At 33.2% G+C, this 17,777-nt stretch overlaps 1 protein-coding gene across 1 annotated transcript in view; it reads right to left on the reverse strand.

Moving 5' to 3' along the window:
• Positions 1-1,617: 1,617 nt before the first annotated feature.
• LOC126777042 (uncharacterized) overlaps positions 1,618-17,777 on the reverse strand; it is a 234,491-nt gene continuing 218,331 nt past the window's right edge. Inside the window, exons 6-16 of the mRNA XM_050499889.1 lie at positions 17,406-17,491; positions 16,700-16,874; positions 16,118-16,263; positions 14,815-14,912; positions 14,273-14,454; positions 13,728-13,846; positions 13,299-13,436; positions 11,716-11,889; positions 10,689-10,983; positions 4,128-4,271; positions 1,618-2,640 (exon numbers count right to left, since the gene is read on the reverse strand). Coding sequence (XP_050355846.1) covers positions 2,552-2,640; positions 4,128-4,271; positions 10,689-10,983; positions 11,716-11,889; positions 13,299-13,436; positions 13,728-13,846; positions 14,273-14,454; positions 14,815-14,912; positions 16,118-16,263; positions 16,700-16,874; positions 17,406-17,491 — 1,646 coding nt within the window. The 3' untranslated portion in view covers positions 1,618-2,551. The remainder of the gene's footprint in view (positions 2,641-4,127; positions 4,272-10,688; positions 10,984-11,715; positions 11,890-13,298; positions 13,437-13,727; positions 13,847-14,272; positions 14,455-14,814; positions 14,913-16,117; positions 16,264-16,699; positions 16,875-17,405; positions 17,492-17,777) is intronic.

Genomic DNA, 17,777 nt, shown 5'->3' on the forward strand with positions numbered 1-17,777 from the left:
GTAATTTAATTTAAAAAAAAATAGTCTAGTGACTAGTCGTGACTGTTAGTCCAAAAGGTCGTATGTACAAATTGTTTGCTAGTTTATTATTTATTTTTTTGTCGTTTCCATTATTAAAAATAAAAAAATGACTTTTGCAAATTTCAATTAGAACATACATTTTACTTACGACCTTTACTATACAGAACAGTAGCATAAAAAACAATAAAAAATAACGTTAATTTCAATCCAATCATAACAAACGTATTAATTAATTTCTTATTACATTCTAATTTTAAATTCTGTGACAAAATTTTAAGAGAAAAATTGTTTCACTTTAACACAATCTTACTTAAAATTAAAAAAATACAACTGACATTTATACGTCATTTGATATCATTGACAAAATGGCCGCCAGATTCGAATCTTTGTGCATATAAATAAAAGTATTAAAAAATATTCGTTATTTTTTTATACATTTTAATACAATAATATTGAAAATTAAAACAATGCTATAATTCCATAATATTATAGATTAAATTAAAAAAAATATTCTCATAATATTTCACAAAATTCTTAAATAAGAACAAGCCAAACTTCAATAAATGTTCAATCAAGATTTGCGTTGAAATTGTCTTTAAGGTACAACTAACTTTGAAGACCATGCAGCCTCCCTATCTCGGCCATTTGCAAACTTATCTGATAACCCAATTCGTCTCGATAATAACGAAACGGCCCCAAACTTAGGCAGAGGCGTTCAAGTATCTTTATTACTTCCGTCACCGACCAAAAATGCTTCAAAGGGAGAATTTTCATTTCGAGTTCGATTTGAATCGAATCGTGAATTTGCGACGCCAATTAGTATTTGTTATCTTGTTTTGTTTTCGTAATAGTTACAGCGTCAGCTTTATTGAATATATACATCAAGATATATATGTTAACGCCGGTGGTTAGAAGACGGGAATGTTAACCCATGATTCCGAGCTCAAACCAGGGCCAGCACCATAGAATTTTCATGTGATTAATGTGTGTTAATAATTCTTCTCGTCCTCGTGGTGAAGGGATACATGGCGAGGAAACCTGCATGTGATGGATGAAATTCTGCCACGTATATCAACCAGCCATCATCAAAACAGCGTGGTATAATCAATTTTCTCTTCAAAAGAGGATGCCTTAGCCCAGCAGTGGGACATTCACAGGTGTTACTTTAATTTTATGTAAACGGATATATTGAGGACCGTTAGTCCGCAATAAGCCTAGACCGATTTTGAATTGTCGATGTATATCTACGGCAACCCTTATAGAAGCCTTATAAGAGATTTAAATATTAAAACATTAGAACATTACACTACACAATAAATAAAAATAACGATAAATAAATATTAATAACATATTTACAGATATATATTTTAAAATTCATTAATTAAACATAATAATATACAGATTAAAAAAATACCGCTATATAACGGCCTTACTTATAAAAGTTACATAGCTGTTTACTTTTCTATCTTTCTGTCAATGAATAACTTATAATTTAACAATAAAAGTAGAAATTAAAGCTTTTAGCAGCAGAAACGATTTACTCAAACGTTTTAAATCGTGTCAAGTGCTTTAAAGCACGTCTGTTTAGTGATACAATTAGATTAACGTATATTTATCCAAGTTCAGTAATATTTTCACTTCTTAAGTGGAAGAATGATTATCGCCAATGTCGCATATTACTTTATGACTTTTTACGGTCAAGTTCTTACACAATCCCTCTTAACAACTTTATTGGTACTTAAGTCCATTTTCAATTAAATATCAGTTGGAAAGTCGAATATATAAGAATGGTAACATATACCAAACAATAAAAGGTACACTGAAACGATAATATTTCGAAATACGGCAGTGTGATTCTTGGAAGTATATAAAGCTTTATATAAGCTTATATTGTCGCGAAGATGACCGTAACCTATGTACATACAACAGAAATATATATTAATTTGACAACGTGATTAACTGTGACGTCACATTGAGCAGTTAAAACTTTTTTCTTCGTCTTGTTAGTATTAGTATAATGGGTTAATTCGTTACCCTTCTTGATACCGTAGTCGGGTAAAGAGCACCAGCGCGATGATATTGTATATAAAACATTATTCAATGAATTTTTACTTTAAAAAAAAGCGTATTCTTAATTATAACTATACTACATATATTTTTGTTATCTAGGATACTCGATGTCCGCCTTCACTACGAATTTTCTACTTCTAGATGGTGAATCGTCGACACCGTAGAAGCATACGCTTCTATGGGGGTAAACCTTCTTAATATCTACAGAAGAACCGACGTTCCTTGGCAGTGTTTTCGCTTTAAAATCACTTTTTAAACAATAGTCATAAAACAATTTGGGCCCTTCGTCAAAATGCTGACTATAGTAACCTTCACAGTTCTCGAATGACACGCTTTTTGATAAATTGTCGTAACAGGAATGAGGCTGGTAGGAACCTTCGGGGCAAGTTCTTGGTTCCCTAGGAGCCTCGTAGGGGCAAGGGGGAATCGGGGCCCATGGAGGGGGCCCCGAAGGTCATCCTCAGCGAATCGGTTTGGAAACGATGATGACGTCAGGGGCGGATCGGGTCGTCTCGTTGCTCATCGGGCGGCGGTCCGGGAATTTTTTTTCTGTGTATAAAACATAATAATATGACACTCAGCTTAAATTTAGTTTTATACGTCATATATTATTTTATATTTATCGAAATTACCTTGTTTAGGCTGTCGGTGTTAACATACATACAAAAACAAGGTACGATCTTGATAATTATAAAAAATAGATGATGTAAGGTAAAAATGAGTAATAAATCAAATATTTTGTTACTCAAGTAGGCTTGATATACCAAGATAGAAGATTTTAGCAACTCCCCAATAGCCATACAAACTTAAAAAGAAATAGTTATTTTGAAATTTTACTGGTGGTAGAGCTTTGTGCAAGCTCGTCTGGGTAGGTACCACCCACTCATCAGATATTCTAGCGCAAATAGCAGTACTTGTTATTGTTGTGTTCCCGTTTGTAGGCTGAGTGATCTAGTGTAATTACAGGTACAAGGCAAAATAACCAGAATGAGTACTGGCGTGAGATCAATAAATTTACGGGCTATGAAACATCTTAATTCCCAAGGTTGGTGGCGCATTGGTGATGTAAGCGATCGTTAACATTTCTTACAATGCCAATGTCTATGGACGTTGGTGACCACTTACCATCAGGTGGCCCATATGCTCATTCGCCTTCCTATTCTATAAAAAAACACAGACAGACACTTCAATTGTGAAGATTCATCTGTTGTTTAAGGTGGTATTTATATCACTATGATTATTTTATTATCATTTAAAATAATGCTATCAAAATATTACACAAAGCTTCTAAATAAAGTGTAAGAATTAAAAAAAGTCTTCGAGTTCTTATAAAATCTTAGTCTTTATCTGAAGCGTTATGTTATCTCATAGGTTAAGGTCAGATTATTTCTATAGTACCTCCTCGAGTGAAGACTAGTCAAGAACTCAGCGGTGGGGGAGTGGTGATTTTATTTTGCCACTTCTATGTTTTACGTTACCCTTTTTTAATATATGTAGGTTAACGCCTCCATAGGCCACTGAATGGTAAGTGGTCATAAGTTTTCATAGACATTAGCGCCGTAAGAAATATCAAGCTTTTTGTTCAAACCAAGCCGAAAATATAACGCTGTGCGTAGATACTGACTCTCAATACTGATAGGTCTGCAGTTTGTCTCAACGTTCACACCAGGGCTGCTAACAGTCAGCGGTTGACTTTAAGTTAGGTGTGAAGGATAAGCGTACGTCTCTGTCATTTGCAAATAAATTCCTACTTTTTTCAATTGATGTGTAAACAGCTAAGCTCTCGGTACAGACTTCGAGCGTCAGACGAATGAGCGTAAGATTTCGAACGTCAGATGACGTCACGAATTATTATTGTTAGGGTGTTAATGTGTGCGTTAGATATGCTCACGGTAGGTGATCATCAATTCCCGTGAGTATCTGGCACTCACACCACTTTTTAGTTCATACTTTTATGGACCTTAATCTTATTATTATAAGTTTCATTACGGGTCAAACTTCAACGGTACATGAGGCATTTATAAAAATGAACTCACGGGGTTTGTCTTCTTGCTCAGTAGCCTGTCTCAGCAATTCTATGGTAATCTGAGACGTGTTGGTCTGAGGGGGAGATGGCCTGACGATTGTTGCGCCGGAGTACCCAAATGTGGAGAAACCTCGGCTGTTCGTCGTGCCTGATCCTAAAATGGTCATTTAGTTTTAATTAAGTTTTCTGCACAATTACGCTTTGATTGTTATTTCAAATAAAATGAAAACTCCAAAAATAAATTGTAAATGATTGCAAATGATGATGAGTTATGGTAAGGTCTTTTAGACCGCTTCATTCTCCAAATAGGTTAGTAACTGCGAAGGTCATATTGTAAGTGTGTGTGTGAAAACAAGTGCAATCTCTATTTCTACACTGTCATAGCCTGATAGGAGGGTAAAAGCAAAATAACCAGAATGAGTACTGGCGTGAGATCAATAAATTTACGGGCTATGAAACGTGAACTCACAAATCCCCCTGCTAAAGGTAGAACTATTAACGCCATATCAGACCAAAGAGAAAGTAAAAATACTTTAAAATAATCTATTAAATAAAATTTTATATACAAAATTTTATCCAATTTGCATGAAATGATTTTTTTCATTGAAATTACTCATTACTGAAACAACATTTTTATTTAATTTTCTCTATAAATATATCAAAAAAATTATTTTCCGTTCGGCGAAATTGGTTTAAAATAAAACAATTTGCGCCATATTGAAATGATTTTATCTTTACCGTGAAGTATTAAAAAAATATTTTCCTGTTTTATGCAATGTTAGTAAACAAAACATTTTCTATTGTTATGAATGATCGATTTGCTCCTTAGGGGTAAGGACTCTTATACTATAACGGTTGCTTCTATGACGCTCCCTATGCTTCATGCCCTCTCTTCCGACTTTCTCACCCCTTCTGGGTGCATAGCGAGTATACTATGTATATATAATTCATTCCATTATAAAAATATTCAATTTATTAACGATACTCTTTTTATTTTGTTTCCAAATCTTTTTTCATTTTTAAATATGTAAAAATTAAGAACTACAAAATAAAATACACCGATGTTTGACTGCTCATCGTTTTACGTTTTTCAGTTAATTCATAATCATATAACAACGAAAATTACTTTGAAAATAAAATCAAAATATTTTACATAATTTTGTTTCTAAGCCGATGTGTTATATAATGTGTTATGTAATGTATATTTACTATAATATTTATATATAATACTTATATTACATATTGTTATATTTAAATTATTTATAGAACAGCTTTATTTATCTAGTACCAATCAGTAACAACAATATTGAAAGTCAATATTAATAATTTAGTTGATATTTGCAGCTTCAAATACATTGTTTTTTTTATGTTATAGGCAGGCGGACGAGCAAATGGGCCACCTCATGGTAAGTGGTCACCGCCGCCCATAGACAATGGCGAGGTAAGAAATAATAACCATTCATGATCTCGCCACTGCGCCACCAATCTTGGGAACTGAGATGTTATGTCCCTTATGTTTATAGTTACACTGGCTCACTCACCCTTCAAACCGGAACACAACAATACTAAGTATTGCTGCTTAGCGGTAGAATATCTGATGAGTGAGTGGTACCCACCCAGACGGGCCCGCACAAAGTCCTAACGTTAGGTAATTTCATTGATTCTAATAGTGACAGTTCATTAAATATAAAAATAAATGGCATTCGCGTTTTGTTGTAAGTTTTTACATTTTTTTGACTTAAAATAAGATAAACCTTTAACCTTTACTTTTAGGTTAGTGTGAACCAAAAGCTAATATATAAATATTTTGTTACTTGAATAACCAAGGAATACAGCAGTAAAATTTGTATTAACATAATATACATGGCAGACCTGAATCACGCTATCATTGTTTTCTGTTTCAATTGCTATAAATGACTGCGAGACAGCGAGATTGTAGCAATGTCATCGATCGAGTGTCATTTTTTTGACGAGAATATTTGTATACATATAGCTATTATGTTACTCGGAACGTCAACCAGGCGGCCATCTTGGTTGAACGTCATCGACGGATCACCGTTAATTTTAAATACGTTTGAATAATAACATAAGATGTAATTACCTAATAACTCTAGATACGCCGTTTTATATATATCCGCGTGACAACGTTCCCGGGCAACAATCGTTTAATATAACTGTCAAATGTTTGTCAAAATTAATTAATTTTAATATGTCAAAATAAGAAACTCTCAAGTTACAACTAATTTCATTAAACAATTTCTTGTACGTGTCTTATAGTATTAAAACGAAAATATGTCGTCGTAGTAACGGAGAAACGCTCCGATATGTGTTTAACAGAATTCTAATTTATAATATATATATGTAATATTAGATATGATACGAATTATTATTAAATATTACTGAAGAGTATCTGTAATTTTTATTACTAATCAATAATAATCTATATTTTTAATCTGGCAACAAGAACATTGACCGATATTCTTTAGGGCGGGAAACTGATAGACTTTGAATTCTCTTTACGAGCATTGCGGACTCCGTGTTGAGATCTAGTTCTTACTAACTTACTAATACCTACTCGTTGCATAATTTTTTTTAAAATGATTAACGTGTATTTCTCATATTAAGTTAATTGTATTCCTTTTTGAGAAATAAATGTCTTTAACCAGATTTATGAGCCAGAGAGTCACGTAAGACACATTATATTATTACAAATAATTAGTTCCAAATACAGCTGAGAATAAGAATAAGTTTTAAAAATGCTTAATCTTTATTCTAAGAAAAAAGAAAGTAAAATGATCCCTCTCGTTTCGTGGTATTCCCTCGAGGTGGAGGGAAAAATCGTCAGAATTGAGTTTTATTAGTTCTTTCCCCTAAAGTTCGTAAACTATAAGTTACAACAAAATGGGATGTAAGAGTTCTGTTGACAGGTCGTTGTCGGTTCTTAGTATATATGATATCATATTGAAACTGTATTACTACGAATTCGATAATGTGTTACGTTACCTTATGTATTTACTAAAGAAAAATAGTATATGTAGTATACAAGTTAAAATTTTATATGTAGTAGTAAGTAGCTCAGAGTTTCATCCATCGATTTCCATCAAATGGACATACGAACATAGTGTCAAAATCATAGTCCTGGTTTTCCTATTCATTTTCATCAGAGGCATAAACCAAAAATAAGATTGTTGAAATTAAAAGGTTTTTATACAATGGAAACTTTTGTCTGAAAATAGAATGGAATAACCGAAACGAAATATCAGACCATCTATTTTAAGACTTGTCTAATTCGTCGCCAATTTTTCAATAACACAAACGTATATACAAAACGGGATGGGCCGGTTGGCGTGGTTGGTAAATACTTGCCTACACGCCGAAGGTCGTGGGTTCGATTCCCAACCAGGACAGATATTTGTGTGCATGAACATGACTGTTTGTCCTGAGTCTGGGTGTAATTATCTATATAAATATGTATTTACAAAAGAAAAATAGTACATGTAATATATCAGTTGTCTGGTTTCCATAGTACAAGCTCTGTACAAGCTTAATTTGGGAATAGATGGCCGTGTGTGACAAATGTCCCAGGATATTATTTTTATTATTATATATGAATTAACCAACATGTTATCATAGCGTTTCTAATACCAGTTTAATTTTTAAAAACAGATGTGTAATTTAAATTAAACAGTAATTTGATAGCTCATGCGAAACGTTGAATTCAAAATTGCCCGTAAAAGCAGCTTCCTACGGTGCTTGATATTACGGACGGACGCCGACTAGCCAGCACCGAGTATTATCTGTAGAGTCGGAAGGGTCCCTAGCGGTACGTCAGATTTGTTACGAGTGGGTAACTTTGAAGGTGCTGTACGAGAGCCGTAATGGCTCATTCAATTTTGTAATTACAAAATTGCTCCGAATCTCAAGACCGACGCAGATTAGTACGCACCGTTGAAAAAGCCTCAGTGCGGTGCGTGGTTGTCTGTCGCATCGTCCATGCGTGAATAATCTGAATAATCTGCAGAATTACGTACCGTGGGAACCCACTTTAAGAGTCTACTTGAAAAAAGTATAATTTGATTTGATTGACAACCAAAATCTGCATGAAAAGAAAAATGATACCAATTCTGTGAATTTTTCCCTTAAAAGGCCTGTTCTAAATACTATTGTATATATTTATTCGATACAGTATTATTTCACTCGATGGAAACCTAATAATTGATGATTTTCAATACTTCTTAGATTTTATCAAAGTTTTCGAGTTCTACGAAATAATTTTTAAGAGTATAATTTATGAAGAGTTTTTCTAAAAATTTGATCGAACGGTTCCATTGTATGTAAACGCGATTATTTATGGTGTTTGAAATGTAAAAAACTTTGGTATAATTTATTTCTTTAATAACATCGAGGTAGAGATTTTTGTCCTGAGTATTAATTACTTATTTATTATTTAATCGATGGTCAAAAATGCTGAGTGTATTAGTGTGACTGCAGGAATCAGAAATGTTACACCGTAGATCTCTTGGCGTCTTGGTGGCGTTTTACTTTAGTTTATATTTGTTTCAATGCCACTGACCTGGACCCAATCTATTTACTATTAAGAAACTATTTACCAAGACGGCCCAGTGGTAAGAACGCGTGAATCTTAACCGATGATCGTGGGTTCAAACCCGAGCAAGCACCACTGAATTTTCATGTGCATAATTTGTGATTATAATTCATCTCGTACTTTACGGCGAAGGAAAACATCGTGAGGAAACCTGCATGTGTTTCACTGAAATTTTGCCACATGGGTATTTCAACAACCCACACTGGAGCAGCGTGGTGGAATAAGCTCCAAACGTTCTCCTCAAAAAGGAAGAGGAGGCCTTCAGCCCAGCAGTGGGACATTCAAAAGCTGTTACAGCTACGGAACTCTTTAATTCCGCTGTCTCTATATAGCTGCCGGGAAGTGGTCGGCATCGCCATTAACATTAGCGATGAAGCATGACCATAGCGAATAAGAAATATTAACGATGCTTTACATCGCCAATGCGCTAATAACCTTGGGAACTAAGATATTATGTCCCTTGTGCCTGTATTTACACTGGCTCACCCAGCTCTCAAACCGGAACGCAACTATACTAAGTATTACTGTTTAGCGGTATAGTGTCTAATGAGTGGGTGGTTCCCACAATGCCCAACCGCCTAGTAAAACTGTACGACTTACTATGTGTAGGTAGAGTTGATGTTCGTAAGAATTAGATAACTTTGAAGTAGTTATAATATAACTTAAGAATTACATACTTAATTTTTACAACTTGAAAGCGTGTTAAGTAACTTATCAAAGTATATAAGTTGTTATAACAAGAACTTCATAAAATATAATAAATGAACGGACTACTTCAGCTTTTAGGTTGAAAGTTTGTTTTACAACTTCATTGGGTACTAAGTACTTTTAGTGCGTTTTCATCAACTTCAAGTATAAAAGATGTTAATAATTAATTGTTTTCCGTTTTGAATTTATGCACTTCGAAATTTGAAGGTGCTGAAGCTGGTCTTTGAGTTATGTAAGTTTTAATAATAATAGTAATAATATCCTGGGCCATTATTCACACACGGCCATCTGATCTCAAACAAAGCAGAGCTTGTGCTATGGAAACCAGACAACTGATATACTACATATACTAATTTTCTTTTGTAAATACATACTTATATAGATAATTACATCTAGACTCAGGACAAACAGTCATGTTCATGCACACAAATGTCTGTCCTGAGTGGGAATCGAACCCACAACCTTCGGCGTGTAAGGCAAGTATTTACCAACCACGCCAACCGGCCCGTCCCGTTTTGTATATACGTTTGTGTTATTGAAAAATAGGCGACGAATTAGACAAGTCTTAAAATAGATGGTCTGATATTTCGTTTCGGTTATTCCATTTTATTTTCAGACAAAAGTTTCCATTGTATAAAAACCTTTTAATTTCAACAATCTTATTTTTGTTTTATGCCTCTGATGAAAATTAATAGGAAAACCAGGACTATGATTTTGACGCTATGTTCGTATGTCCATTTGATGGAAATCGATGGATGAAACTCTAAGCTACTTATCGAATCAGACCCACATACAGGCTATGTAATATTGTATTAAATCCAACGTAGAAAAAAATTGTCACATCAAGTTCTTAGTAGTAGTAGGGCTTTGTGCAAGCTCGTCTCGGTAGGTACCATCCACAAATCAGATATTCTACCGAAAAACAGCAGTTCTTGGTATAGTTGTGTTCCGGTTTGAAGGGTGAGTGTGCCATTGTAATTATACACAAGGGACATAACATTTTTATTCCCAAGGTTGGTGGCGCATTGGCGATTTAAGCAATGGGTAACATTTCTTACAACGCCATGTGTATGGGCGTTGGTAACCAATTACCATCAGGTGGCCCATATGCTCGTCCGCCTACCTATACTATAAAAAAATATATAAATTTGTCTTATATATAATACATATAATACAACGTAAATGTATGGAGTTAATGGTTCAATGATTCCGAAAATTTGTAATCTATATATGAATACGTCATTTTATTTCTCTTACCATCTGAACTAATTGCTGGGTCGGTTTGGAAAAGACTTTCTCTAGTTTGACATCCAGATTCTTTAGTGTCCGGTGCACCTACGGATACGTCTCGTATTTGTTTCTTTTCTGAACTCTCCCTTTTACTTCTTATCGATTCTTCTTTCTTACTCATATCGCTCTTTTTAGGTCTTCCATTGCGTTCAATTCTAACGTCTTCTGTTTCTACTGGTACTGTATTCACTTCTCTTCTCCATGGTTCGTCGTCCAGGTCCAAGTGAGTTTCTTGGATGAAGTCTGAGTCTATACTGGTCGGCTAGGAAGAAAGTTATATTTTAATATTCTAAATATAATGTTATTATATATTTTTTTTTATTATTTCATGGTTTTATTTTTTCAGTTCTACAAATAGATTGTTCGTGATTTCGTTGCTCAGATAAAAAAACATCCAATCATTCCATTTTATTCTCTCCGTACTAAATTAGTATTTTAACAGCAGTTAGTATAAAATGTTGTTTTCAAATGTAAGAAATTTCGCGAAATGTTCGCTAAATAAAAATTTATCTCCCATCTGGATCTTAAATAATTTTTTGAAAATGATCTTAAAGAATTTCGTTACCACAGAAAAGAGCAAACTGCAAGCTTACTATTTTATGACATATGTCTCCAAATATGTGATGTATTTGGGAAATTACGTCAAACAGCTTGCTTAGTGCAAAACAATTACGTTGTATCTTCTATACAACGTAATTGTATTGCATTATTATTATTGTAGTACTTTTATTTATTTATTGAGATAATTACACCATCAATTTATCACTAAACACTTAAATTTAAAAACTAAAATAGATAGTCTTACTATGTGATACGTCTTTAAAGGAAAACAACATTTACCGTAAAAATAAATATTATGTAAATCGAACTAATCTATTAAAAATTTCAAAATCAAATCTACTTACTAATACTAATACAACAAAATTAACTCTCAAAATTAAGTAACAAAATTATAATAATATTATTTTAATTTTAAAATACCAATGACACTCACTCTTATTTTTTGCTGAGAAAACTTCCTTTGCTGCTTAAACATTTCGTTCGTCTGGTTGTCTCTCTCTAGACTGGCTCTTGGTTCGCTGTCACGCTGGAGCCGTTTCGCATCAAGAGTTAGACGACTGCTCACCATACTGTCCAAGCGATCTTCACACGACTGACGGATATGTTCCTGGCAAAAAAAATCTATTTAACTAGTGGCTCAGCAGTTGTCGTATACAATTTAAGTGGGAAACTTACAAAATTTGTACTTTTAACTCTTAGTTTTCTCCTAATTACAATCCTGCTTGGTTCTCTAACTACTTACTGGGATCAAGTCTCCACCAAAACGTATTGCAGTAGCATGGTATCCAATCCAAACCTCTCTAAAAAAGGATTTTAGCCCAGCAGTGGGATATTTACTTTTTTATTGCATTCATATATATACATGTATGAATGAGTATAAGTAAGCCATTACTCTCTAAATTCACATATTTTTCTCCAGGACATTACTACGTTAACGTTGTTTCCTGCCCTTACCAAGGTTCGCTTGTAGAATGCTTTTAGTGTTAATCCTGCCTCTTGTAGACACATATATATTTATTATATTGTACAAAAATAATAAATAAATAAGTAATTCTACGATAAGAAAAATTTCAAGGCAGCTGGTCCACAGAGTTCTCACGGGAAATCACAAGATCAAAACGTCTTAATGATAGATGAACGCTGTAATTGCATTTGTCTTCCTTAAAATGTACCGAAGTTTTAGTTAATTTTGTAAGTTAAATCGTGTATAATTTACTTTAAATAATTATTATAGATTGTTTTAATACGTACATAGTTTAAAAAACAAAAGTTAATATTAAATAAATTAACAGCCTGTAAACGTCCCAATGTTGGGCTTACTCCTCTACTATTTCCAATGTGGACTGGTGGCAGAACTTCTTCCGAAATATTTCCCTTCTAAATATTTTATAGAGCTGTTGAAACTGATTACTTAAGCTAAGTTCATGTAATATTGTTAAAACTATGCAGAAAATAATGTAATACTAGACTTCTTACCAGAAATTAATTTAGCTCCGATACTTTAAAACTTAGTGCTCACTACAGACTTTGGATCTCAGCATCTTTTTAAGTCTTCAGTTTGAAGAAGTTGTTTATGCTCATTAACTAAAGGATATTTAATAACACAGATATTTAAAAACGGGATGTTTTTAACCGGATCTTAAAAAAAATAAACAATTTTGTATGGAAAAACATTTTTCTGAATCGCGCTAACGTTTGGTTCAGCCTAGTATATATAGGGTCTCGCCTTTATAATATATTGCTGGCATTTTCCGTTTTCCTTTTTAATCGTGACTGCTCTAATCTAGTTACATAAATTAACTAGTCAGCCAATTGTTCCTTGTAGAATCGGTAAAACTTATATTTTCCTTTAAAATTACGATTAAAATATTTTGAAGAAAAGCTCTATATCACATATAGAAATTACCATGAATGACGTCATATAAAAAAATAACCAAATAGGAGTTTAGTGAGAAGCTTGGTACACAATCGAAACCAATTAGCCAACACGATGATTAATTAAGAAACTACTCTTACTTTGATAATCTTGTGATCCTGATACAGCTTCCTGATGCACTTGAAGAAGAAGACGAAGCTCATGCCAGAGAGGATGAGACAGAAGATGATGAGGATCACCTTGATGTGCGTTTGGTTGATCATCGACTCAGTAATAATCTATTTGAGCAAAGAAAATGTAATTATACAGCCATTCATATATAAATAACTCTTTGTCTATATCCCCAATTATTGACAATAGCCAATATTTGTTCAAATGTTGGACGCAATTTTTAACTTTTTTATACATTTAATAAAAGCGGCAATTAACTTGGCTTAGCTTGTTAGCTTGCTTAACTTGTTGCATTAACATAATGTTTGGTGCATTTGCAAATATCTATCTATCTATCACTATCAATTATATCAGTTTTTATTGCAACTTCTTCAAAGGATATTTGCTTATGTACTTACGATACATATATCCTTTTCCTCATCAGCTTTGAGCCTGCAGTTGGCATAATCATTGCATTTAAGTCCGATGTCAATACAAGTATTGTCTTCACAGTCAAATTCATTTTCTTTGCATTTATCTGTAATAAAAAAATACTGAGTACTCACAAAACTCACCAAGAAAACCTAAATTTTAATATAATGAAATCCTGATCGATTACTACCTGCGTAAGATTTATTAATAAGTGGATGTTCTTATTACCAAACTCACAGTAATATGGGACGGCAATCCAACATGATTGGAGTATGATCAGACGCTGGACCAATGCCTTACCGTGACCTAGGAGTATAAACAGTGCCAACTTTCGAACTATTTTATGCTACTATGCGGCATCAGCGTTTTAAAGAGACCACAACAATACATTTCTATAGTAAGCATCGTGATGCGTACGGGGTGATGCTAGCGTAGTTTTATATAATAATTTTATTACTTTGTCAAGCTTAATACTCAGGAGAAAAGTTAGCTGCTACGGGACTGTCACCTAGTGTGCTTAACAGGAACTTACCACCATCTTTGCTTGTATCCAAACTTCTGTACGCAGTGAATGTGGCATTGAAGTTAGACTTCTTACCGGACTTTGAAGCGTACAGACGGACGTACATAATATTACTCCTGTCTTCAGTTCCATCTTTGTGTTCATCTACCGTCGTTATCGGATTAGCAACAGAACCGCAGTAAAATGCTAACCTGAAAACGATAAAAGCTTCAAACAAAACATAAGACTTGAAGCACATTTTTATTTCATTGGACTTATTTATTTATTTAATATAGTAAGGCAGACTAGCAAGGATACTTGATGGAATATATGGCTTATTTACATTGGAACTTTAAGAAATATTAACCATCCCTTACATTTTGATAATTGCTATATAAATCCTTCTAAAAAACTCTTATATATATATAAAAAAAAAAAACTATCTTGAAAATAAATTATTTATCATCTAAAAATGTCAAATGTGATCATTTGTCATAAATAAGTCTTCACGCACATGTATTTATAAGTACCTTCTAAAAGATAAAGTTATGTGTTTGAAGCATTTAAGTTACCTTGCATCATATTCCAATTTATATCCGAAAACTTGAACGAAGTTCTCTTCGCACTCGTTCGGTTTGGTTAGAGCGTAGGTGGTGAAGTTCAGATATATCTGTAATTAAATTATAATATTTGTCTGAAATTGTCTAAAACATTTAATTTAACATTTAGAGCGATAACTGTCTATAAATTTAGGAACGCTTGGCAAAAACTTAGGCGAAGTTTTTGGAGCTTAGTGCAGTTCCAGTGCAGTGTTGAGTACCAAACACGTGATGTATTACGAACACAAATTAAGCACATGTAAGCTCAATGATGTTTGTCTGGATTTGCATACGGTCTTTAATTACGTTTGATGTCTTTTAGACAATGAATTGCCTAATAGTTATAAGAATAAATTATGTTACTAAATACTTTGTTTCAATCAATATTTGGACCTTTGCTTCACAAGACTTTTGAAGTAAAAGTGCTCTTACAACACATCTTATAACTCTAAGTTTATAATGTCAGATTGTCAACATATCAGCGTCCATTGACAGTTTGATGAAAATTTCTATTGGGGGGCTGTGTTGAATACGGCCTCGTATGCCGTGACGGGAAACGGCATGACGCTTATCTTATGTCGTCATGTTGTGTCTTGGCTTCCGCTCTTAACTCGCTATATGGCGCGTATACTATATACTTTCTTGACATATATTTGTATAAGAATAAAATAAATATGTTTTATTTTTATTTTACTTCATATTTGTTTATTTATATCTATCAATTTCTATGTTTCCAATATGTCGGACTTCCTTTAACGAACACGTTGTTGTTGAATAAACACGAGACAGCATGATTTTATGTGGACCTTCGTGAGTTATAATCTTTATATGTTATTATAATTATAATAACATATATACATTTAATAACACCATCTATTACATGATATAACCAAGCCTGACATAAAATTTATATAGTCATTAATAATCCTAAAATTTAGATTATGATGATGGATATAAAAACATGTATCAAAAATAAAGTAAAACAAAATAATATAAAAGATACACCAAAGGCATGGACGGATCAGTAGAAATCTATTTAGTTGAGAAAAAAAATCCAGACGTAACCAAAACTAAAACAGAACAATACTTTAAAAGTAAAATTATATAGCTGTGCAGAATAAGTTTTAGGAGGGTTGTGTGTGTTGGGGATGGCAACTAGAAGAGATCACGATGATAATTGGATGATGATGTCCTCCGATTTCAGCTACGACAACAAATCTCAAGATTCTATAAGAGATTAGCCAAAAGATCATGTATTTGCATTTGTTATAAATACCTTATGACCTTCTTCAACTTTAATTGTCCATAAAACATCTAGTGCCTGGTTCAAACTCTTCGCCAAGCAGTCTTCGTTTATCTTCTCTGATTCGACATGCCCATTTGTTCCCGTTAGTTCAATATTACAGCTTTCTGGTATACTAACTGCAATTTGATTGGAAATTATTGGTTTTCTTATATGCATTATGGATTTTATTACGATTAATGTCTTCTAGAGATTTTTTTTTACTAAAAAAAACTTTACTACTTAGGACGGATAAATGGTCCGCCTGATGGTAAATGGTCATCATCCCCATAGACATTAGCGTTGTAAGAAACATTAACCAAATCTTACATCGTCAATGCGCCGACAATCTCAGAAATGAGATGTACCATGTGCCTGTAGTTACACTGGCTCACTCATATTAGACCAAAACAATACTAAATATTGCAGTAGATTAAGCGATGAGCGGGTTGTACCCAGACAGGCTAGCACAAAGCCATACCACGAGTAAAACTACTCATATGTTATAAAATAATAATTAATAGTATTTTATATGTCTGGGCTTAGTGTATATTGTAATAGTGGGTCATTACTTACTGCTGTTACTAGTAGGTATGAATCTAACGTTGATTTGAAACCCTTCGTACTCAATAGTGTCATCGGAGTGGAACTTCAACCATACGTTTGGCCCAGTTGTTATGATTTGTCGAGGGAACGCCTCACCACATACCTTACCCAGGAGTTTAGCGTAACCCCTTTGGCCATCTCGGATCTAAATAATAAAAAAAAAGTTATAGAATCATTATCTTAAATTATATGATTGTGTTATTTGCAGTAAACATACTTGGATCTTGGAATAGCTAAAGTTTGAAAAGTAATAATATGCCGTCTTATTGTCTCCACTGGAGAAAAGAGCTCGTTCAACAAGTAAATGCAGATTTTTGCCATAATTCTAAGGGGACTAACTATTTTAAATATTTATATATTTATATATAGTTTAATTAGTTAAATTGTCAATATAAATATTTCCCACGATCAGTGTCATAATTCTAATTATCACTTGCTCTCCTTTCCTACAATCAATGAAAAATAAACTTTCTTCTACTTCCAGCTTTTAGCTTTCTCCTAGCACTAACTTGACGCTTTACTGGAGAATAAAGCGTCAAGCTTACTTGAGGTGTAAATAGTGATTAGGAATATTTAGAATTTCCTCAAAGGTTTTCACAAACAATGTATCACAAACATCTTACGTATGTATTTCTATATATGTATTATAAATAAATAATTAATGTAATGTTCTTACTTCTAAATAATCATAGCTACAATCCGGATGGTATTCTATATGGAACTCATCAACAAATGTGAGTTCGACCACGTGCCCTTCAGGTCCTGAAACAAGAGGAAATAACTTTTTATTGAAAATTCATAGCTACGCTGACTAATATAAATAATTAAGGCAAATATAATATACTCAAATAACTAAAGAAAAATAAAAATGTTTAACCTATTTGTCTGCAAATGATGGCTTAAGGACAAATAAGACAATTTTGATATCGTAGGTGAAACTGCCGAAGCACACCTACTTATATAATAATATTATATACTAAAATCTTCTGGTATGAGTACTTCTGGCACTTATGTATTTAGTAGTTTTTTCAGTTAGGCATTACAAAAA

This window comes from Nymphalis io, chromosome 22 (genome assembly GCF_905147045.1).
Source record: "Nymphalis io chromosome 22, ilAglIoxx1.1, whole genome shotgun sequence".
In the NCBI taxonomy this organism is placed as follows: Eukaryota; Metazoa; Arthropoda; class Insecta; order Lepidoptera; family Nymphalidae; genus Nymphalis; species Nymphalis io.